Source organism: Phasianus colchicus, chromosome 7 (genome assembly GCF_987193195.1).
Source record: "Phasianus colchicus chromosome 7, bPhaCol1.hap1.1, whole genome shotgun sequence".
Classification (NCBI taxonomy): Eukaryota; Metazoa; Chordata; class Aves; order Galliformes; family Phasianidae; genus Phasianus; species Phasianus colchicus.
In genome coordinates this window covers 27,136,699-27,161,284 of record NC_143442.1, presented here as the reverse complement: position 1 = coordinate 27,161,284, position 24,586 = coordinate 27,136,699, and the positions used below count along the sequence as shown (strand labels likewise).

At 43.0% G+C, this 24,586-nt stretch overlaps 2 protein-coding genes across 3 annotated transcripts; one reads left to right on the top strand and one right to left on the bottom strand.

The window, feature by feature from the left end:
* The first annotated feature begins 3,222 nt into the window (after window positions 1-3,222).
* Window positions 3,223-14,469, top strand: COQ10B (coenzyme Q10B). 2 transcript variants are annotated; one of them, XR_016468368.1, is made up of 5 exons: window positions 3,223-3,380; window positions 5,970-6,116; window positions 7,306-7,498; window positions 8,210-8,849; window positions 9,711-9,812. XR_016468368.1 is itself a non-coding variant. In XM_031601169.2 (5 exons), exons 1-5 carry the CDS (start codon window positions 3,298-3,300, stop codon window positions 12,687-12,689), a joined length of 693 nt encoding a protein of 230 aa, XP_031457029.1. In that variant the 5' UTR covers window positions 3,223-3,297; the 3' UTR covers window positions 12,690-14,469. The 2 variants fall into 2 exon arrangements, 1 of the variants encoding a protein (XP_031457029.1); XM_031601169.2 differs by lacking the exon at window positions 8,210-8,849 and adding an exon at window positions 12,522-14,469.
* Window positions 14,470-14,907: 438 nt separating this feature from the next.
* Window positions 14,908-24,549, bottom strand: HSPD1 (heat shock protein family D (Hsp60) member 1). Its single transcript, XM_031601163.2, has 12 exons — window positions 24,392-24,549; window positions 23,841-24,016; window positions 20,811-21,063; window positions 20,201-20,283; window positions 19,440-19,535; window positions 19,072-19,165; window positions 18,465-18,633; window positions 18,028-18,127; window positions 16,868-17,113; window positions 16,185-16,359; window positions 15,391-15,569; window positions 14,908-15,306 (listed from the first exon to the last, which is right to left on the bottom strand). Exons 2-12 carry the CDS (start codon window positions 24,012-24,014, stop codon window positions 15,154-15,156), a joined length of 1,722 nt encoding a protein of 573 aa, XP_031457023.1. The 5' UTR covers window positions 24,015-24,016; window positions 24,392-24,549; the 3' UTR covers window positions 14,908-15,153.
* Between the last annotated feature and the right edge of the window lie 37 nt (window positions 24,550-24,586).

Below are 24,586 nucleotides of genomic sequence, written 5' to 3'. Positions count from 1 at the left end.
AGGTCCAATGTCATGGCCAGCCTATGCTATCAGTAGCTGGTACTGTTGCCAAAAGCAGTGCCTAGTCACATCTCCTGTCCTTGATTTACCCATTCTATTGTGCCATTGGCACTGGTGCACTGAAGCAGCCATGCTTATGGCTATTCCCTCCTGTTCATCTTCCAAGAACAACTTATTCAATTTTTTCCTCCCATACACAACACTATAAAGAATTGTACAGTGAATTAACAGTATGCAAAAAGCTACAGATCTAGTCACAACTCCCTGCCTTGGTTTACCCTGTGTTACGCTTTTTTTGCCATGACCTGTTTCCTGACATTTATGTGTCTATTAAAGGCAAAAATGATTGACTGAAAGAGTAGAAACATAACAAAAGTGGGTATGTTTCAGCTCCATAGAAACTAATTCAGAAAAACTCTAATTCAGAGTTTCTCACATCATAAGTAAGGAAAAAATATAAATCTCTTCCAGTTCCAGCTTTGCTTCTGACGTCAAGAAATGAGGTAGAGAGGATCTATTTCCTTACTGAAAAGCCAAAAGGGGGAAAAAACAAACAATTTGGATGACAAATGTGATAAAGTTAAGGGCACGGCCCAAACGTTGGCAGCACTGGCAGGGCCCTTACCTCAGGGCAGTGACGGCTGCTGCTGGGCAGGCACAGGCCTAGAGGACATGTTGCCTTTTACCCACTTTACGTATTTGCTCATTTCCCAAACAGCTCAGCTGTGAATGTCATTGCCCCGGATTGGCAACACACTACTGCTGGTCTTGCCCCTTTGCACACATGGGAAAAACAAGGCAGAAAATAAATGTGAAACCCTAACAGTGAGAAGACATTACCTATCCACAGCTTTGCAGTTTAACATCCCAGAGCATCCCACAAGCTGGGAACAGCAGAGATTCAGGAAAGCTACAGGGAGATGTACCTATTCAGGAACGGGATTCAGACTATCCAACACAAAGACAGACAGCCGTGTGTGATAGTTGATGAGGTTAAGCAGGATTTGAGGACCCTTTGGTAGATGTGTCTCGAGAGAAGCCAGGCTTCAGGCCCTCAGGAGGCCTGTGTCACCTCACTGCTGTGGTGCTGCCGGGTGAGCGCTGCCTGGTGCTGCCTTGGGCAGCGATCCTCCCCAGACAGTGGTGGGCCAAGGGTGGCACCTGGGTGGTAGTGCTGTTCATTAGCAGTCAAATACAGCCTCTGTTTCTTTGGAGATGGGAAAGGGCATCAACAGAACAGCTGGATTTCACGCTGTGAGTACAGACAGGCAGATTTCAGCCTTTTTTGGATGTTCGGGCCCACCAAAATCTCACAAAGATATAAATATTCTAAGCCTTCAGGTTTAGGCTTACAGCCAAATACTTTAATTCGTGCTATACCAGAAACACCCAGCTCACTGGTACTATGTGAACACTCTCCTGATGTTATATTGTAGCTCCTGATTAATCCACTGAAGCATGAGATAGTAAATCTGTCCTTAGCTCCTGGCAGCATCCTTGGGAGATCATTAACTAATGAATTAATCATCTCCCAAGCTTATCAATCACCTTCTCCTGCCAGATGATGTGGTGATGACTTTACAGTTTTGAGATGTTTCAGTTGCAGGCACTGTTTGAAATTCATTTACAAGTGGGAATACAGTGGTTGATTTTTGCTCTGCTTGGCACATCTTTGGTTGCCACATGAGTGTGTTAAGCAGCTGTCCTACTGTCATCTGTAGGAAGAGCTGAAAGCACTGTGTAGAAAATAACCTGCTTTTAAACCAGGATACGCCACATCATCCACGGTTTACTCTCTCTGTCCTCTTAAAAGGACCCTGATTATTCTTAAATGGCTTAAAATTGTATAAAGGTCATAACCAGAGTTTAAACTGAACTTTTTCTTATGATGTGGTATAATAAAAAGTGTTTAGAAGAAAAAATAAAGATATGTTGCTGTGGCACCACATGATGACTCTTTCAGGTGTACCCACAGCATTCAATATTAATTAGACCCACTCTTCCTATCAAAGTTAGTTAATGCAAATCTATTTGCAAACAGTATTTGCAATCAGCCAAGGTGCAAAGGCTGTTTCTGAGCCACCCAAGTTTAAACAAACAAACAACCCCACGAAACCCCAGAGAGCCTCAGGTATTCCTTACCTTTGTAGTTCAGTTACTGTAAATGCTGTAAGTCAGCCTCTGTGTGAGGTCGATCCTTATCTACAGAGTCTGCTGCAACTGATGCAGGACCCCCTGGCCATCAGCAGCCAGCGGGCGAGGATGGATGCTGCAGCACGTGCAGATGGAGCTGGCAGCAGGAGGCTGGGTGGGGGCAAGGCCTGGGGCTGCCTGCCTGCCTGGTCTGGCAGCTTTCCTGCTGTGCTGTAAAACGCAGGGCTTTGAATACTGCTGGTATTCATCGACCACCAAATGGAAAACATGGTGCAGGACAGCAGGTCTGAAAAACACCGTGCCCTCATGGGATTGAGAGGCGCTCCAGTTAGGTCCAGTTATTTAAACTGGTGCAGTTCTTGTTGAGTAATTGGTGTTTTAGCCAGTGACAAGAATACTGAAATGACAGAGAAGACTCTTCTGAAGAAGGCATGCATGTGGAGTCATACATTGCCCACAGCTGCTTCTCATTTCCACGCATTCAAGTACTTCAACTAAAACAGCTTTCTACCTTCCGTGCTGATTTTGAGAGGATATTTGTTCGCCAGGCAGACAGACGTCACCACAGAGCACAGACACACTGTTAACGACGCTCCTGGGCCGCTGGACGGGGTGAAGCACAGACAGCGTGACACTGCCGAGCGCAGGAGCCCGACCACGGCTTCAGTCGTGAAGTGGTTATAAAGCAGCTTTGTTGAAGGGAGCTATTTAAAAGGTGACCTGCCAGAAGGCATAAATAACATCGCTTTTTCTTTGAGCGGATGCCTAGCAAAGCAACGCTCTGTGATTACAACCGGGACCAAGCGAGGACACACAAGTTTCGGTGACGCTACGCAAACCCGCCTCTCACGAGGAGCGGCGGCCGGGGCATCTGAGGGGCGGCTGAGAGGCACCCCCGCCCCGCCCGTCACGCGGCCGCAAACACCGCGGGGGCTCCCGGCGCGCAGCCCAAGTATAGCCGCTCTCGCCGCCGGGCCAATCCGGGGCAGGCGCCGCTCCGCCCGGCCCCGCCTCCCGCTCCGCTGCCGTCCCGTGACCGCGCCGCCGGCCCCCGCGCTGCGATAGGCGGCCGGGCGGGGCAGGGCCGCCGCGACAGTCGGGCAGCGCCGGGCGGGCGGCAGCCGGCGAGGAGCGGGGCCCGGGATGGCGCGCAGCGGGCGGGCGCTCGGCAGGGCGCTGACGGGGAGGCTCGTCGCCGCGCCGCCTCCCCGAGCGGCTGCCGTCAGGTAGGCGGGCGGGCCGGGCCTGCCCCGGGAGCGGCGGGCGCGCGAGGGCGGCGGTCTCGGCCGCCGGCACTCCCGACGCGGCCGGGGGAGCGGAGCGGAGCCGAGAGCCGTACACGGCGCCGTTCCCGTCTCCGTAGCGCGGGGCGGCTGCGGGGGCCGGGCGGGGTGCGGCTCGCGGGGCTGCGTCCCGAGAGGGGAAGGAGCCGGCCGCTGCGGCGGGGAGAGCCGCGGGGAAGCCGTCAGGAGCGGGGGAAGACGCAGCTGTGCGCTCCTGCGTTAAACGTGAAGCCGCGGAGCCGTCCTCCTCTGCGCACGGCCGGCTCCCGTGCTGCCCGCGCCTGCGGAACGGCCTGTCAGCTTCCTGCGGCCGCACTCTGTACCGCGCACCAGTCGCGGATACATCGCTTTGCATCCTCACCGTTAAAACAGTTCGGTCCTGCTAAGTAAACCAGCCGCTTTCAACGAACTTTTCAGAAATGATGCAGTTCTGAATGGAGAGCAGGAACGATTACCAAGAGGTGCATTCAGCGCCATGAAGTTTAGTGGCAGTTAAAACCCAGCCCCCAGTTGGGAGAGCGCTGAGGGGCTGTCAGGGCAGCCAGGTGCCTGCATCCTGGGAGGGACTTGGCTTTGCTTCGGGGGCCTCTGCCAGGCTCACAGGAACACACGACTGCCCATTGCAGCTCGCACTTGTGTTGTTTCCTTAAGAAGCAAGCTGCTCCGGACCGGGGCCAAGCCCAGCACGTTCTGGTAGCATCCATTCTTCATAGATAATCTAGAGAAACATGTTGCCTCACCAGTTTAGTTAACATTATAACCTCTCACAACCCCTCCTTCCTTGAAAGGCAACATAGCTAAAGGATGTTATCTTACAGTAGCTACAAAAGTATTTGCAGAGAGTGTTTTTCAGCCTTGTGCTGAAACACGTGCAGATAAAATTGTATGCGACAGTGCGCTGGCATTGCTTGACAGTAAAAAACCAATTACTGGAAGACACCTGCCAGCAGGTTGGGGCTGCGTGCTGTCGGCAGCTCCAGACAAAGAAAATAACTTAAATGAGTAATAACTTAAATGAGTGCTCCAGAATGAGCTGTGGTCCAAAGCTGTGAGCTCTTTCAGTGACTCTGGTTGAGGCTGCAGTGTTACTGGCACCTATCCACTATTTCTGTCAAAGCCACAATTTTCCTTAACGGTCCTGTCTGGTCTGAAGTGGGAAAAAAAAACAGGCTGTGTCCATCCCTTGAGATACCATTCCAAATGTATGCAGAGCTTGCTGTTGAAAGACTTTTTAAGTAGGCTGGTTGTCTTCATTTCACCACTGTGCTGCTGTTGGACCTTACGCCGTCTCTTTTCAGCTGTGGTGACTACAGGCTGTGGTGTCAATCACCCTGCTTCATCTCACAGTTGCTCATTTATTTTTTAAAGAAGTCTATGCAGATAATTTCTAATGAGTCCATGGGAATATTTATTTCCCTCTAAACCCAAAACCAGTTTATTCTTTTCCTTCCTTCGAGTACAGTGACCATACAGACTAACGTGGTCAGTCTACGGCTATTACTGCATTTCTTTTAAATTGAAAGTTACGTTGATTTTTAAAGAGCATGTTAATAATAATTTCAACTGTTTAAAATTGGTAACTGTAATTTGCTAAACTACTTTGGTGGCTGGAAAAAAATGGCATCCATCACTGCTCAGTGTGTTAAAGAAACAAACAAGTCTTCTACTAAGCACGGAAGGTTGGTTCAATTTTTGATTTTGTGAATCTAGAGGTACAGTCCTGATTGTTTAATGACACAGAAAAAAGACCTTGGTTGTGCTTCAGCTTACGTACGCAGAACTGCTGACAGCAAACAGTGACATTTTGAACTCCCTGGTGCCAAAACCCGTAACTGAGTTAACATTTTACATCTGAACTGGCTCAATCTAGGCAAAAGCGGTAATTTAGCATAAGAGACCTATTAACCACAGTGAGTATTTGTTAGGCTGTAGTGCAGGCGTTCACAAACAGAAAACTGAGATGGGATCTGAACTAATAGCGTTTTTTAATTTGTTCAGTGTAATTTCTAAAAACAGTGCATCCATGGTTTTGTGTGTTATTTTCAAGACAAGAAAATGCTCAGTGCTGGGGATGCAGTGCAGTTTCTGAAAGCACTTCCAAAATAAAATCTTCCTTTAAGAGAAGGAAGGCAGCAGAGGGATTACTGCTGTAACTGCAAACACAACCTCTGTGTAATCCAAAATACTGCAGGGTATGCCTTGATTTTGCTTGTAAGAAATTACATTTTGCAAATGCAAGTGCACGAGTCTTTTACAAGAACTCAGGCTGCCACAAAGCCAGTGTTTAATGGGGGCCTTTGTTATTTTACTCTGCCAGCTTCTTGTCTCGTGACTGGGAGCTATTTTTAGTTTCTACTAAAGGGAAAAAAAAACACCTCTTGTTTTGAATAGATTGCAAACTGCTACGAGCCTTTGTTTTTCCATGTAATTTGGACATTTTCTGGAACATTACGGAGCAGACTATGCCATCTCACCTGTTGTGATCTGCGTTGCTGAAGAGACGCACATCTAACAGCATTCTCACTGTTGCAGGCACTTGGCTTCTTGTGGTATTCTGATGACCAGAATTTCTCCTTTGCAAGTGCCTGTGCTGAGCCATACCTTTTCAAGAAGTTTCTTCAACATTGCTGCACCACTAGTAAATAAAAGAAAAGAATACTCTGAAAGGAGAATTATAGGGTATGTATAGAAATTTGAAAATTGGTGTTTGCTGCAATTAATCAGAAAAACTGAAAATCCAAAGGTTGACCATCCATGAAGATACATGGCCCTGAAATTGTGCCCAGCTGGAGACAAGCAAGAAGTTCTGACATCCAGAACTTGTAGATATCAGGCTGTTCAAGTCTGAAGTTCAGTACCAAAAACTGAGGAACCTCAAATACTGTCTCCTTTGAAAGAAAAAGCAGAAATAACCTTTTTATTCCACAACAAAACAAAAACAGCCCCAATAGGGAAGCATGCATCACTAATCTGGTGAAATGGGGGTATACAAAAAGATGTGAAAACAGATTTTTTTCCCCCTTTTGTTGCAAATACATGCAATGTTACACATAGATTTTGTGGTACTTCTCACTTGAGGTGTTCTCTTCTCAAAAGAAGGAAAATAACTAATTGTGGGATTAAGAAACACAGGCACACAGAAAAAGACTTTGTGGAAAATTTCTCATCAACTTGATGAGATTGGAATCTGTTCCCAGTCTCCAGTCTGCAATGGTATAATTCATTCATTAGGTTTAATATTTTTGATGATACTCAACATTCATTTATAGAGTAATTCTTGAGCTGCAATAAATTGTGGGTAGTTGTTTAAAAGGAGCCTTTGTCCAATAATACCGTTTTTCCAGTGAGTGTATTTTTTAATCAGCATGTTTTAGGAGCTAAGTAAGGAACGTAGCATTGCTCTATTTAAACTTTCTAAAACACAGTCCCTTAGTTTTGCCATACCTTTTTTGGAGGATGTGAAGAGCACATTCTTTCACTGTGTGAAAGACAACACACCAACACATCATCTACCTGAATGACAACACACCATGCTGGAAAAACTCTTTTTTTCTATATGAAATCTAAGCATGCTTCCCCAGTACTGCAGAAAGTAGCAGGTAACAGGCCCAGTGGTCACTAACATCACAGCTGGGTACTGTGTGGTGTTTTGCTTCTTTCTGCAAAGGCTTTCACCAATTTACTACTTTCTTTTTTCTCTTGTTGGCAGAGCTGCATGTTTAATTTTTAAAAGTAACAGTAGCATTTTCTGGTATCTGCATGTTCACCTTCAGAACTGCCTGTGCCGTAAATAATATCTTTGAGTCTTTTAATACTGAATTCATATTAAAAACACCATGTAACTGTAACGTTCATATTTTTATTCCAGTTATTCTATGCAGGAAATGTATGAAGTTGTTGCTGTTGTGGAGAACTACAAGCTATTTGTGCCTTGGTGTAAAAAGTCAGATGTGTTATCGAAGCGCTCTGGGTACTGCAAAGCACAGCTAGAAATAGGCTTCCCTCCTGTAGTGGAACGGTACACATCGGTTGTTACCCTGGTGAGACCACACTTAGTTAAGGTAACTTATTCTTTTTCTTAGCTATTGCTTTCCATAACTTGTGTGTTCGACATTCCAATATTGCTTTCTGTGGTACAAAACTGGTGCTTTTCCTTAAAAACTTCAGGTTTACCCAGGGATAATTTGAATCTGCTGTTAAAACATAGGCTGCCAAATAGGGGAAAAATGCTTTTTAGCTCATTTTTGCTGGAGAAAGAGGCAGTCATTCAAGAAGATAGCCAATTCATGTTTATTTTTGTTATATATCAAGCCTATCTAAATGCAAAATTAATAAAGACTTCAGTTATCGGACAACTGTTGCTTCTGATATCTTAGCAAAATCTATCATTATTTTTCTTCTGACAGTTTTATTTATGTAAGAAGTGTTAACTTCAGGATGAAGATCTGCTGAAGAACTTGTTATTCAGTATATTATGAGAACATCAGTTGTTTTAAAGTCCATTTCTAGAATTAATTTGTTTAGCAATTGTGTATTTTCTCCTTTCAGCTTCTCAAAGGTAATCATTCAAGGAGAAATTTAAATGAGGCCAGGATCTTCCAACTGCTTGTCTACCTCACAGGTTCAGCGCTGTTAGGAACAGCCCAAACCAGATCCATACCAACTGCCTTTATGTGGCAATTTTGATAATCTTTTGGAACAATTAGAGAAATGACAGTTGGTTACTATTCAAGATACATATTTGGACATCTTATTTTACTGTTCTTTTCTAGGCTTCCTCTTATGGGACACTGTTCAAAACAGAAATGGGTTTCTTAAGTGCAGGGGGGACATGAATTGGAAAGAAAACATGCAAAGTACTTTTAATCAAGGTACTTACTAATTTTGGAAAGAAAAAAACAAACTTCCTTATGTTTATAATAAAGTTGAACAATTGCAATAGAAAAATCTGAGTTTTACATGCTTCTTTCCCTTTCTGTTCTTCCCTGACAAGAATGGCTTTTTTTTTCTTTCACAGATAGATACCAAGTTGGCTTACCAACCCTTTTTCACTTTTATTCTGTCAAAAGAAAAGTTCCCATCTCAGAAAAGAACAAGAAAGCAGTGACAACAGCTTCTTTAGATTTCCTCTTCTGAGAAGTATTAGTGTTATCTCTGCTGGGATTATTTTTCCTACAAGTTTACATTATGCTCATATAACTGTAGGAACATTACCATAAAGTGACTGTGTGTTTGGACTACTATGCTGTCTTCAGAAATAACTCTGGGCAAGGGCAGCTTGCATGGTGTTTCTTTATAGCAGCCTGTTGGTGATGACAAAATGAGCATGGATTTCTCGCTTCCAGCAGCGGTGCTTAAGCCCTAGAAAAAGAAGCTGGTAGCAGCAGTTCTTGCTGCTGAGGGAAGGGTCAGGTGAGTTTTACTGTTTGTCAGGTTGGGAGCAAGGGGCACATGCTGGCACTTTTCCCATGCTTCCTGTCCTTTTGTCAGCAACAGGCCTGAAAGGCTCAGCTTCCTTATCCTGTCTGCCCTTCCCTCCTTCCCCCTGTTGCAGAAGCAGTGAGGCACTGTATTCCTATATTGGGCAGAAAAAATAAGGTACTTTTGTGCATTTGATAAGCCTTTGAGGCGGCTTGGTTTATGGTTTTAAAGTAGGACTGTATAGAAGGGCTCTCAGAACACTGATTAAATGCATCTTGCTGGAAACAAAGCCAAGATATAAGCTAATTATGAACTTGAGTGTATACAGTCTTACTGACTTTGGGGTAATTCTTGATGATGATAATGTCTTATGACAAAGGACTTTTTGAGTTTGACTTCAATCAGGTTTATTTTGATGCTAAACATTCCTATAGCATGAAATTACCGGTCCACGCAGTAGTATATAAAGCATTCTGTACATGTAATTAAAATAAATACATATACAAAACCAGTAAATATCCACATCGTTTGCTGAAAACAATGTTATATAGTGTTATACCATATTTTCGTAATAGAGCACTAACATTATCATGGTGTGGGATGCCTTACGCAAAAGATCTGTTTTATGACTCAAGACAAAAATCCTTCCCCCACCTTACTAGCTTTTCAGTTATTCTACTTTGAGTGACACTGTGCAAATGCGATCTCTCACTGGCTGCAGTATTAAGAGCAATTTTTAACTGTGCTGTGACCTTCACAGTCTAGCAAAATGCAAATGCACGCTTCAGTAATACTGATTGGTCCCTTGTGTGGGAGCATAACTGCAGCGTGGCTTTTCAAACTTTCTTTTAGGCATCCTGCACCGATGGAAAGCTATTTAATCACTTGGAAACAGTATGGCGCTTCAGCCCAGGCATCCCTGCCTATCCAAGGACATGTACATTGGATTTTGCAGTAAGTATTGTAATTAAAACTTTCACTTGCTAGAAATGGGGCATAAAAACATTCTTTGGTTGCATTTAAGAAAAAAAGAGTATAAGGTACTATTTTCCCTCTGCTTTCCCATCCACTCACACTGAAACTGAGTTAATGGTTGTGAACTTTACTATGTGGAAACTGCTATACAGTTCTTTAAGGCACAGCAGATGTCTGTGAGATGTCCACACACAATGACTAGGGACTGGTATCTCTCACCTTAACATTCTCTATGTGTTACAGTTTTAGATAAACAAATACAGGGGGAGAAATAATACACATATTCACGGACTTTGCTGTTTCCTTCGATTAGTTTACAACCAAAGTACTCTTGTTATCAGAAAGTAGATATTCTCCCATCTATCCTGTTTGGCCTACGAGTTTTGCCAGCTTGATTTCCCAACTTTTAGTTTTACTATTTCATGTATTTTAAGTCCTACTCCACCTAAAACACTGCTGCATAATTCTTTAGAGAAATGCCACCCTTCTATTTTAGGAGATCACAGGAATGGCCCAATGCTGCTGGCCTATACTGGGACACTATGCTTTAAAAAATCTCTTCTGTACATAGGAAAAAGAGCTTTTACAGTATTTGTAAAGTGGCACATAACTTCACTGGGTTAGTAACTTTCACCTTATTGCTGTACTGCACTTCAACAGTTCAAAAACTAACCTATAGGCACTTGAAAATTTCTCATGGCATTTAATAACCATGTTTGCATGTTAGTTGCTCATGGTATTTAAATTTCTCCAGGCTAATAAGTGCCAGTTCCTGCTACTGACTAGTAATTAACTTGAGAAAACTTCAATTAAGCATTTGTATAAACCCTGTTCTTTAAGTTCTGGGTTTGTGCAGAAAGCTTTTTTCCCCATCAAAGCCAAGTTTTGACACTTCAGGTTGAGAATTTCAGTTAGGGTCAAATCTGGACTTAAAATGGGATTTTCTTCATGAAGAAACACTATTAACACCTTATGTTGCTTATGTCATTTGAGATAACAGAAGCAAATACAAGCCAGGTGAGCAGGGGGTTGCCTTACAACAGCAAGTACTTCAGGATTCTAACCCTTGCCCAATTCCAATGTGCTGTGCCTCTGGGCCTCAGCTGATGGCATTGATAAACATTTCAGAACAAACTTCTCAAAACATACTGTGTAACTGAGTGAAAGAGAAGACTGATTTCAGGAGTGCTGGTTGGCTTTAGAAAGTTTTGAGTTTTGCTTATGCTAGCTCCCCCAACCTATGGCACTAGCGTTCTGCCAGTATGATGGTATGTCGTATGTATGCTGAATTGTAATGAGTCCTTATTTTGAGATGTTTCAGCTCTTAAGTGATTTGGTATATGGATTTAAGCACAACAGGTTGCCATCTGCAAGCTTCATAAATATATGCCGTACCTCAAAGTTCTTGTATGGTTCCTGAACATGCTGTAACACTCATTATCCCTGCTTTGCAGAACTCTACATGCTCTGAGGCCTCTCAGACTTTCAGAAGGCACATTAATTTTACTGGTGCTTGAGATCAAACAAATGCAAATGAAGCTACACCTGGCTTACAGTCCCCATAGTTAAATCACTTCCATATTACTATTTCTGCAGTTCATATGCATTACTGATAAGCAATTTAAAAGAATACGTATTTGCTTCACATAAAATTTTATTTGCTAATTTCTCAGGTAGAACAAAAGTACTTAAATCACAGTCCAGAAAATAGCAGGACTTTTTTTTTTTTTTTAAGTGCTAAAGAGCAATCTATTTCTTTTCCTGACAATTTTGTAGTAATTTCTGGAAGCTGTAGAACTAAACCCAATAGCGTAGCCTAAAGGGGAACGTTCTTGAACTGGACCAAGGGCCAGCACAGCAAAAAACATGCTTGAAGGCTGGCTGACATAAAAGTGACCTTGCTGTTGTCATCACATTTTCTTCTGGGGGAGGAGACAGAAAGCAAACTCACATGCTCCTGCCTTAAGTGCTCACTACTACAGTAGCTTCAGCATAATAAGAGATGCAGTAGCTAAAAGGGGAATATAAGGCACATGGATATGGTACGAAGGACTCAGCCAGTACCTTTGTGCTCCAAAACTGACTGCCCGTGTCAGGACAGCAAAGGTACAGAGTAGGTGTTCAGGAAGGAGGCAGAACAGATAAAAGCAAATTTTTAGCATTAGTCAGTACAGAAGCCTTGTTCAAACATATGGTTAACTACATCTACACAGGTGGATAAATAGTGTCGATACCTAATAGGTAACTGCTTCAAAGTGCCTTTTAATCCCTCTTCGAGTTTGCTTCAGCTTACCTGTACATCTGCTGTCTTGCCTCGTTGGATTTTCTTCAAGCTTTTGTCACTCCAGTTCTGCATGCAAAGTAATGAAGCTGTTACTGTTGGTTTTAAGTTTTTCCATTATCCCAAATCTACTTATGTTTTGTGATCCTTCATTTAGTTAAGATACAGCTGACTTAGAAAAATGGAAGTGATGCGTAAGAGAACCAACAAAATGCTAATTGGAAAGCCTGGGGAAACAGTCCTCTGACCAAAGAATTAGGCTTTTCTTCAATTACACACTCGTCATTCAGTTTTAAACTGTTCTTTTTTCTACAGCTTACTTGCAGCATTAATTGAAGATTTTTAAGTTATTGCTAATGACATTTTAGCACAGTGGGACAAAAAAACCATCTCCTTTATTTTGACAGATTTCTTTTGAATTTCGTTCACTTCTACACTCGCAACTAGCTACACTGTTCTTTGATGAAGTGGTAAAGCAGATGGTTGCTGCTTTTGAAAGAAGAGCATCCAAGCTCCACGGCCCTGAAACAAGCATACCTCGGGAACTCATGTTTCATGAAGTTCATCAAGCGTAATGGGGAAAACTTCAACACCCTCCACCATAAACATTTTTTGTACACACTATTTGTAAAAGCGGTATTATGCTCCTTTTGGGGCACCTATTTCATATCTGAGCTTTGTGTGTAATTTTCTACTGTACAAAACACGCACATGTTCAGCTGAATGTACGTATTCTATTCAAGCTGCTATCAAGTGCAGTTCAGAGTGTTATTGGTGACAGGCAACTGGCATGTATGTAACGCAAGGTAATTCAGGCTACCATTTATTAATCTGTCAAACCATTCATGTAATCAGTTTTTCTGCCTTATCTAAGCTTATGTCTTTTCAACACTGTAATATATTTACTCAAGTTTTAGCTGTTAGTAGCGTGAATGTTACTTACCAGCATCAACTGACTGAACTCTGGCTGAGTTGAAAGGAAATCCTGACATTTTAGCTTTAGGGTGTACAGAACACTTGTCCAGCATCAACGACTTGGTGCTTTTGATCCCATTGGCTGACAGGGGTTGTAAGGTGCCTCTGGCTGCTCTTGAATTCTGACCAGAAACTGCTCTAGAAAGAAACAGAAAGCAGCCTTACCCCTGAGATTTCCAAGAGGCACACGTAACACAAAGCACAGCAGTTTCAGCTATATCCACTATCTGGGCTTCAGGCACAACTATGTTTGATAATCTGAACTTGCCTACCTGCCAGTTTCACTGTTGGGCATTGTAATTAGGTTATACTACATATGCCTGGTCTAATGCGGAGTTCTTAATTCTCCAAAGAGTAAATGTCAACTCAGTGAGAGCTAGGGCATGGATACACTCCCTTCTGTGCTGAAATACTATTCTTTACAAGGATGGAATTCTCCCTTAGCAGTGTAAAGACACCTAAAGTCAACCGTCATTTAGTGACACACAACATAGAGCAAAATTTTACTCATCTCAGTACTGTTGTGCCTTTCACTTATCAGTGCAGTGTACCAGCTGTCTTGATTAAACTCATTTTCACTAATTCTCTTCATTACATCAATACTCTTTCCAGTCTCTAAAGAAACGTGTATAGGTTAGAACAATTTCAGATCCTGTCTATGCACTTTCTCTAATTTAATCTAGTTTCAGTCATGAAATTCTGTAGTTTCAGGTGAAGCACATACACCAACTGAGATCAGTCAGCACACCCAAAGCCTCTGCAATCCATGTGAGTACTACAGGATAGGTGGCAAGATATCACATAATGTAGAAACATACATTTCAGGACAAAGGACAGCCTGGAGCAGTCTTGGGCATCTCCTAACACTTCACCAAAAAGACTGAAATTTCTCACCTCTGTGAAAAATAGTTCTTATTAGTGGTAGGCAGCTGGGGAAAGTGACAGCTGAATTAAGAGGTCAGTTTTAAAGCACCTGGGGAGTTGTAAAGGATTTTTTGTTTTGAAACTATGCAAGAAAAATTGAAGGGTTTCTGACCACCACAGAAGGTAGAAAGCAGAAAGAAAAGATGTCGTAGAAAATGTTGGGTTAAAGAAAAAAGGAGTAGGTGGCATACAAAGCTTGCTTTAAGGGGAAACTTCACCTAGTGTGGACAACGTAACATCCAAAGAGCTGAAGACCACAACTCTCCAGCCAAGGAGGCAACTAGGTACTGCTTAAGCAGGAGTGCTAAGTTATTCAACTCTTAGCAAAGAAAACTTACCTGTTTCATACCCTCAGGGCATTCTCCCTCCTCCCACAGCTCTGTGAGAAACTGTCTGTTCCAGCATGTAAAACAAGCAGTATGGAAAAGGCAAAATAAAGTCAATGCACATGCCTTATTTTCATATCATTGTTTAATATTTCAGAAGAACTGTTTGTCAGTTCAGCTTAGATATTTCTTACCAGAGTTAACGTAACTTCTATTTCAGAGAAACATTCTAGACAGGGGAATGCTTCCTGGAGAGAAATGCCCTGTAGGCTTAAGTGTCAGATTTCTAGTAAATCTTAGAAGTGGGCTATCAAGTTTATCCCAGAACTATGGCTTTGTGTACAGAGGAATAAGGTGATACATATCAATACTCTTGCGCAGTTTGTTTTATTACATGAAGGTCACATAAGAGTGTATTTCTCTACTTTGTACACAGTTGTCTAGTCTTACGCACAGTGGCTTCCAAGTTCTTCCTAGTTCTGGCAAGCACCAATAAATTCTGAAACAGAATACCAAGTGCCTTAATTAAGTTTAAATCAGAACCTTGGTAGATGGATCTTGCACTCAGTTATCAGGAATGTACAAATGTCTTTATTCAAAAAATACAAAATAAATTATCTGTAGGCATGGACAATGACTGTAAACAATTACACGTGTGTTAAATGAAATCCAGTAACTGATGGTTACAGTGATTCTTTTAAACACCAGCCTCACTTCAGTCACTATCCATCCTCTCACACTGACATCTGAAGTTTTTAAGTCAGAACTGTCAGTCTTAAACAGCACAGTTCATGATGCATCAGTATCCCAGGAATTAGAACATGCCACCTCCCATTCCTCCACCCATCCCACCCATTCCTCCCATTGCTGGCTCTTTTTCCTCTTTAGGAACTTCAGTCACTACTGCTTCTGCCGTTGATAAGAGAGAAGCAACACCTGCAGCGTCCATCAGAGCCGTTCTCACAACCTGAAGACAGGAAAGAAAGAACTTAGTACCCATTTAGCATCCCGTGCAGAGGGAGGAAGAAAAGTTAAGGCTGGTTTTGGTTACCTTTGTTGGGTCTATGATCCCTTTTTCTACCATATTTACAAAGTCCCCAAGCATTGCATCATAGCCAACTTCTGATGGACTCTGCAGTATTTTTTCAACTATTAATGATCCTTCAACACCTGCATTCTTTGCAATAGTCATTGCTGGAATTTTCAGTGTTCTCTTTATTATTTCAATGCCTGAAAAAAAAAGGATCTTTAGGAATTATTTATTACTTAGACTCCTATTACCAAGACATGCACTCAAGTGCTGGAGATTAATACAAAAAGAGAAAACTAGCAGAGCAAGAAGTCAATCTATTTTTCCAAGTTCAGAGGGCATGTGGAGGGAACTTCTTGAAATTTGTCAACAAATTAAATCACTGCAAGAAATTTGTTCATTTTAGTTTTACCTGCCCAAGAAGTACTAAAGAATATTGTTATCATAGCAGGTGTTCATGGAACACAGTACAAAACCTCCCTCCGTTTGATGTGCTGAAGTGTCTTAAGCATTGTTGGAATTCATGCATGTTTGCAACAGTTAAGTAATTCAAATTCTTTCCTTAGTGGCTTTTCAATTTTCAGAGGATGCTGCTGCTTTGTTTTTCACACCCAAGTTAGGGAAGCAACAAAAGCTCTTTCCTGCTGTAAAGGAGAAATGTCAAGCCAAAGGGCATTGCCATACCAAAGAGATAAGATGTTCAAGTAACTAAATACTCACTGAAATCAATCTATTTAATCCAGTGAAGCCTCAGGACAAAAAAAAAAAAGTCTGTTCTGAGCACTCCCACGCAAGCATTTGAGTAATGTACTTACCAATTTTCTGATCCTCATTGGCTGGTTTTAAAGCGTCTAATGCTGGAATGCAGCGAAGCAATGCACATCCACCACCTGGAACAATGCCCTCCTCTACAGCAGCACGAGTCGCATTCAGAGCATCAGTAACTCTGTCCTTCTTCTCATTTACTTCAACATCACTTGTGCCGCCAACCTACAAGCAAGCCATATGTCAAGGTCTGTAATGAGAAGCCCATGTAGGTAAACCTGCCATGGGACTGCTGCCACAAAATTAAACAGCTCTTAGTGTCACAATCTAGCACTGTATTAACCCAAACTCCTTATCTGAATCAGCTGGTTATGAGACAAGCAAATAGCAACTCACATCAGCAATAAATGGCTGCTGCCATGACTTTTTCTGAGTTACTCTGACAGCAGTCCAAGTACAAGCTGCCCTCCTGGGTACTGGCTACATTTCCACTCCTAAGAACACTACAGAGCTGTCTCCATGCCTCTGCACACCTCCTGCCAGACGCAAAAGAAAAAACTGATGGCCTCACAAGTTATGGTGCAGCTGCAGCGTATGCTGCTGGTTCTAGAAGTAATTCCATTATCATCTATGTGCCATTCCCTGTCTTGGAAAATGACTAAAGAAGATATTAGTGAAAAATGGATGTGAAAAATCTGTTTAAGTTTTAGTCCCAAGAAGTTTAATTTCTCACCTTCAATACTGCTACTCCATCAGATAGTTTGGCCAATCGTTCATTCAGTTTCTCTTTTTCATATTCACTTGTGGTGACTTCTAGCTGTTCAATAATTTCTTGAATGCGTTTTTCAATTTGAGCCTTCTCACCCTTCCCCTTTAGAAGCATGGTGTCATCTTTGGTAACAATGACCTCTCCAACTTTTCCAAAATCATGAGGCTGAATATCTTCTACATTTAGGCTCAAGCCCTCCTCTCCAAACACCTGAACACATGACAAGTATAGTTGGAATTCACAGCTTTTCCATATATGAAATTATTATTTCTAGATAGATGAACACATGTACAGCAGCCTAACAGCACATAATCACCATACTACTGCAGCTAAGTGCAAAGAAGTTCCTCCCTTCTCCTTACAGAGGAGGCATGCAGGTATCACACAAATCAGTTCTCACTGAAAAGGGAACTACAGAACTACAAGCTTTTAGCTCACAACTAACTAATTTAACACATTAATGTGTCTGGAAACTGTGTACAGGTTCATCCACATACTTCCAGAAGTTACAAATACTGGCAATAAACTAACTGTAGAAGACTGCTGGTTTTGTTACTTCATGTTTCATTTGGCTTAAACATCTATTTCAATAACCAGCTTTGGATCTCAATATCATGCTGATTCTGAAGCATGTATTAAAAAGCATTTACAAACTGACAGTAACACGTAACATCAACTATTCTAAAACTGAAATAGTACAATTAAACATTTGTGTAAAATAGAAGTAACTAAATTCTCCAGTTTAATTCATAACCTTCAGAACAAACACATTCATCCTAATTCAAGTCATCAGAAGGGAAGTATACTTTGCTATTTTATTCAAGAAGTGTCTTGGACATTTCTCCTATAAGAATCTAAATCCTGCAAGGAAACTCTTTGTGTAACGCCAGCCAGTTATAGCAACCTATTACTCAAAGCTGGTCAGAGCTGTATGACACAGCAAGTGTCACCATACTTGTTCTTGTACTCGTTCAAGCATTCGTTACCACTGCTCTTTTGAAAGAACAACAAACAGCTTGCAACACAGCAAACAGAAGCCATGGACTTAAAACTAAATTATTCACCCCCTTAAATAGCACTAGTGTTTCTTAGAGGAAGAAGTCAATTAAAATACCGTTACTTACAGCACCACCTGTAGCAATTGCCATATCCTTAAGCTGGTTTTTCCTGTTGTCACCAAAACCTGGTGCTTTTACAGCAACAACCTGAAGACCAACCTTGAGCCTGAAGAACATAATTGAGAGGGCAACATTTCAAATGTGTTCCCAGAACAAATTTAATTGCTATGAACCATATTTCAGTACAAATCTAACGGTAAAGCAAACAGGGACCTTCATACACTGAGCTGCTGTTGCTCAAACGAATAGCTAGGAAACCACTGAAATTCAGCCCAAGCAATATCAATTATGGCTATGTGTAAGAGTTGTTGCTTCTTACTACTGGGAAAATTCAAATACATGCTTTTCAATGTATTCCTTTAAAAGGATGAAAATGCAGGGAATAAAAAAAAGAGCAGTATTTATTGTTCCAAAATGCTGAAAGTATGAATTTCAAACCGTACCTGTTCAAGACTAGAGTGCTGAGGGCTTCTCCATCAACATCTTCAGCAATAATGACCAAAGGTTTGCGGTGACTATTGGCAATTTCAAGAGCTGGAACTATGGACTGTACACTGGAAATCTTCTTTTCACTGATTAAAACGTAAGCATCCTGGAATTCACATTTCTGCCCTGCAGAAACAAAATGCATTGTCTGAGCAATCTCATTACGAAAGCATATCGAGCCTTCTCTAAAACTTACTGTGCAGCTTCAGAGCTACTATTTTATTTTTCAACTTCAACTTTAAAACAAACAAAAAAACCTCTAATCAATAATGACAAACACAAACCCCAAAACCCCAGAAGACAGCACTGGGGCTTTTATAAGACATTCAGATCTGTTATCTCGAGTGCTGCAGGGCCAGCTTAACGGCAGCACAGAAAATTGTTCACACTTAGCAGAGAAGTATAAAAAGGAAAACAACTACCAAGCTTTTGCCATGTTTCTGACAGGGGAAGTAACCAAGCATCCTACTGCCATGATATGTAGCGTAACAGCCTGCATAAGACCCTGTTACTTTAAAATTAGCAAAGCCATTAAAGTACAGACATGCAATTTTAATAACTCACCTTTGGCTGTATTAATAAAATATGGAGAGATGTAGCCTCGGTCAAACTTCATACCTTCAATGATTTCTAATTCATCATTTAGAGTTTTTCCATCCTGTTTAGATGCAAGAAAGTCTTATTAAACATCTGTTTACAAGAATACCACATACACCTGAATGAAAAACCCTGTATCACATCTGCTCTATGTGCTTTCTCTCAAAGGAAAAGAACTGTAAGAATGAGCAATGCAACCCTGATCTAAAAGGGGTGGCAACGGAGGAGTTGTAGGTGCTCACATACACTGCCCTCCACATCACATGCCAAAAAAGCCAGCCCTAACTTGTAAAGGCAGACATTTCGCTCTTGGTCCATATGCTGACAGCTCTCACCTTGACAGTGATTACACCTTTCCGTCCAACCTTTTTCATGGCATCAGAAATTATATTGCCAATTTCCTGATCTCCATTCGCTGATATTGTGGCAACCTGAAAAAGCAAAATGCTTAAATTCACTTCACAGAACACATAATTTGTTTCCTTACTATAAACAATATAATCATTTTCAATTCTAATACATCTTGACAACACAGAAGAAGTGACAGTAGCACACCCACATCAGAACTACAAAACAATGGCTAGTGGCTTCGGAGCAGCTCAAGCAGTGGGCAATATCCACACACTGGGTTCATGCAGCACACACATCTGAATCTGTAGCCACCAGAGGAAATGAGCCATAAAGCCCAACACACCTGCAAAGTACACCCAGCAAAGCACCTGCCTCAACCTGAACCTCCCACAGCTGATTTGTAACAAACACTTCTGCAAGTCAGCCATTACCAAACTCACCAATACATTTTTGCTTTCTTCAATTCTTCCCAATCACATTTACATTTTATGACCACTTTTTGAAAACAATAGATGAAAAAACTGCCTACTTCTGAACCAACATCTAAGTGAAGACAAAATACTGGGCATTTCAAATAACTCATGAATGTGTTACCATGGAGATCATTCAATGAAATGTATTCCAAACCTTAACATGTATAAGCAAACACTCAGTTGTTCTGTATCCACAACCTACCACCAATCAAACCTGACTTCACTAATCTTTCTGAAGTAACATTATATGGTGGTTTTTTTTTTGTTTTTACCTGTGCAATTTCTTCTGGAGTTGTAACTGGTTTAGACAGCTTCTTCAGTTCAGCTATAACAGCATCAACTGCAAGCATCACCCCTAAAGACAAAGAAAACACTTGTGAGGGAACAAAACAAAGTATACAGCACAGAAAAAAAAAAGACAACAAAGAAGTTTGAAACCCAAGAAGCCCACATTACAAAAATGCATCAAGTTTGCAGGTTCAGAAACAGGCGACTGGCTGTTCTAGCTCTCCACTGTCATCTTCATATCTAGTAATCTTGGTTTTTGAGTTAGCATGACATACATTCAGCCACAATCAAAAGTAATTCATGTGAAACCAGCAAATTTCTATGCTAACCAGATAAGAATTAAAATGGATTTTAAGAGTTTGCCTGTATCATATTAACTGTTTTTCTGTTTTGTAGGCAATAACGTGTTTAGAGAAAAGATTCACTCAGTATCCCACACCAGTAGCAAGTAGATTCTGAATGTATCACTCCTCAAGTTTTATCTGGTTCTTCAACAAAGGGTAACTTAATTGGAAAGTCAGCCAAATTTAGCATATGAAAAGCAAAAAGCTAGCAATTAAACATTAAAAACATGGAACAACAAAGAAAAATTACCCCTTCTGATTTCCACTGGATTAGCTCCTTTGCTGATCTTCTCAAAGCCTTCTTTGGCAATAGCACGTGCAAGTACCGTTGCAGTAGTAGTACCATCTCCTGCCTCTTCATTTGTATTATTGGCAACATCTTGAACTAACTTGGCTCCAATATTTTTGTATTTGTCTTTTAAGTCGATTGCCTTTGCCACTGTCACACCATCCTTTGTCACTTTGGGACTCCCCCAGCTTTGTTCAATAATAACTGTTCTTCCCTAGGGTTACAAACAATAAACATTAAATAAAAGCCAGGCAACCCACAGCACATCACTGTGATAGTTCCACTGCAATTGAAAATCCTTTGTAAAATGTCACCTTACAGGTTAAAACTTGGTAAAATTTCCTTCAAATCACAATAAAAAGCGTATGATTGAAAAACAGAACAGGAAGCTCGATTCTTTACACACTGTGAAAAGAGAAAAGTTATAAATCTCATTAATGATGAGCATGTGAAACAGAAAACACTCACTGTAATTGCGTTCACATGCTGCACTAATTTCTCAAAAACTGTTGTAACTAGAAAGCTGGACTATCCTAATTAAAATACAAAGTTGATATGGAAAATTACGGACCATACACAGAACACAGGGCAGATGCACCCTCTCACAGAGGTTCCCAGCTTGAACAGCTAGAATAGCTGCCCCAGTCAATCACGCTCCAGAATTTCAGCTGGAGACAGCAGAAATGCAAGCAACCACCTCTCTAGCACTGCTGCACTGAATCTCTTCAGCTATGGTGACAGCTGGAACAGTTGGAGGCAGGGAAGGAAGACCAAACATCCACCTCACTGCTGTTACTGCCAGCCAGTCCTGCACAAGTCCCCTCAGCTGGCCCAGCTGAGCGCTGAGCACACTGCTCCTGCTCACACTGCTGTAGCTGACTGCGTGCCAGCATGGCTTCATATCCGAGCAGAACCTGGCTTGCAAGCCCAGCTATCCAAGGACTCGGATACAGCGTGCTGCCACTGTGGTGCACTGCGTTCCCAGCCTGTGCAGTGCCCACTCACGTCTGCCTCAACGATTTAAACTATGGACTGCTGCCGTGCAAGAGGCTACGTGGTTCCTGAAGTACAACCAACCATGGAAACTGCAGAAAAGAAACGTAAAGCTGCAGTTACCAGCTCTGAGCACGTGAGAGGGCCTGTACATTGTTCATTCTGTGCGGTAGAACAATTACATCAAGTTAATATTTAACACAACTTCTTACCGCTACTTCATTCAACCTGAGCTGTTATTAAATCCAAAGAGACCCAAGAAAAAAAATTTTGTCTGTTGGTATACTGATAAATTCTTCTTCATACAGTCCCCTCTTTGGTTTGCTCTGTTTTGTTCTTTGTTGTGACCTGGCCTTATTACAAATGGGCTTGGTAGATAGGGGGAGTGTAACAAAGCAATATCTCATCACATTAAACAGCTTACACTCAACATAATGATGCTGATTGTGAATAAAAGAAACACACCTGCACTTTGAGTGGGCCTGAGTATCAAGAACAACAGTGACAAAGCAATGGGCATGCTGGCAGTAATATCAGAAGATTGTGCAAAACTGGAAATCATGCTTCTTAAAATAAGGAAGAGTGCAGAAGGGAAGTTTCCTCATGAGTTTGATATTTCTTAAAATTGCTAGAGGTTGAATCAGGTAATAAAGAGCAATCTCTATAAATACCTGGAGAACAGATGATGCAAATGAACAAGAACTCCATGAGGTTGCAGTAAGTTGCATCAGGATCTGCCCTTTAACCAGCACATTTAAACCATGCTCAGACATTCACAATGTAGCCTAAGCCCAAACCAAGTGTTAAATCAGCTGATTACACTGCAGCCTCAGGCTTTTGGAGAACTGTCCTTATGGAAAGCAGCCAAAGATTGCTGACATCACTGCTCCTCAACCTTAACCATGCTCAGTTAATGGCATTTTGAATAAGTGAAGCTCCAAAAATGTGCAAAAAAATAAACTATTTCATAGAGGCCAAGCAGCCTTGAAAAGATCAACCACACATACGGTGTTTCTGCATGTTTTGAACCTCCTATGTTTATTTTAGTCCACATTAGTTAAAATATCCTTCCATTTTAAGGTTATACTTGGAGCTGATGTATTAAATCTTTCAAAAATCCAAATAGTGAATTCATTAAAAGTTCCACCCGCCTTCTGAGATGTAAGGAGCTCAGCAGGGAGATAGGACACAAATGTGAGTACACCACTCCTACCAAAAAACCAAAGTGATTCCTTCTAGCTGCTCAGCACAAGGAGCTGCACAACTGCAGCCTTCAGCTCACCCACCATTCAGATAGCAGTAAGTAACAACCATGTCTGAAATCCCAGGGAAATTGAGTAGCTGACCTGGAACAGACATTGCTATGAATGTGAAAAGAAAAGTATCTCTTCCTTAAGCATGAGTCTCATTTTGCGCTGTATGACTGTGCAGAATACAGCATCTCATTTTCTGAAAGGCCTAAACCTTGCAGAGGCTCACACACCGTATTTCACCCTACAAGCAGTGGATGCCACTGCCACGGATTTTCCCATAAGGTTGTAGCATTTAGGAGCTAGCTAAAAGCTCAGCATTATGCCCTTAAAGCTTTCACCTCACTACTGCTGGGAGATGAAGGGATACAAAGCCGTAATTTGTACCCGAAATAAATAAGTGCTAATTTAACTGCTCCTTTTGTGAGGAGAGTTAATGATCTACCACGCCGTTAGGAACCGTGACTTGAGCCATTCACGCTGTTTGGGCCGTTCCTTCGGTCGCCTTTACTGCCAGCCGCCGAAAGGAACGCAGGGCGGCCTGCCCAGGGAGCAGCTCCGTCCTCCTTCTGCCCGCAGGAGGCCGACAGATAGCTGAGCACAGGCTGCCCGCAGCCCGCCCTCTCCCTGCGGCCATCACAGACGCACACGTGCGAGTAACGGGACGCTACACCGACAAACGTTACCTGCTACCGCGTTTAAAGAGAGAGCAAAGCACGAGCACGGAACCAGCGCGCCCCGCCGTTACCTTCGGCCCCATGGTGACGGCGACAGCATCTGCCAGCAGATCCACTCCCTGCAGCATGAGGGCTCGGGCGTCCGCACCGAACTTCACATCCTTGGCGTACGCCCGCGTCAGGTGCGGGGCGAGCGCTCTGGACACCGGCCTGACGTGGCGGAGTACGGCGGGCAAACGGAGCATGTCTGAAAGACGGAACGCCACGTTCAGCTCCGACGGGACAGAAGGAGCGCAGGGTCCCGCAGCGACCACATGTCCGCCCGTCCGCACGTCCGCTCCCGGCAGGACGCGCGCCGCAAGGTCAGAGCCGCTCGCCCCCTGCCGCCCACCGGCCGCGCTGCAGCCGCCCCGCACCGCGCCGGCATCGCCCCGGGGCCGCGAGGGGCCGCGAGGCCGCAGCGGAGCTGGCCCCACACGCCGGGCCGCGCGCCGAACGCGGAGGCCGAGCCCGCGCGCAACGCGCCGTACGGCCGGAGCTCGGCCTCCCCGCGGCCGGCGCGCGGCGCTCCCCTCAGCGCCGTAACGGTCGCCACGAGGACGGAGGGCCGCCCTCGGCTCACCTGCGGGGTTACGGGAGGCGCCTCCGCCGTCCGATCCGGTCCGAGCGCGCGGCACGCAGGTCTGCACGCAGGGGCGGGAAGCGCGCGGCACTCACTCGCGCAGCCCCGCCCCCCGCCGGGCAGTCACCCATGCGGGGAGCGGCGCGGCCGGGCCCCGGAACCTGCATGGCCTCTCCGGATCGCCCGTAGAGGGAG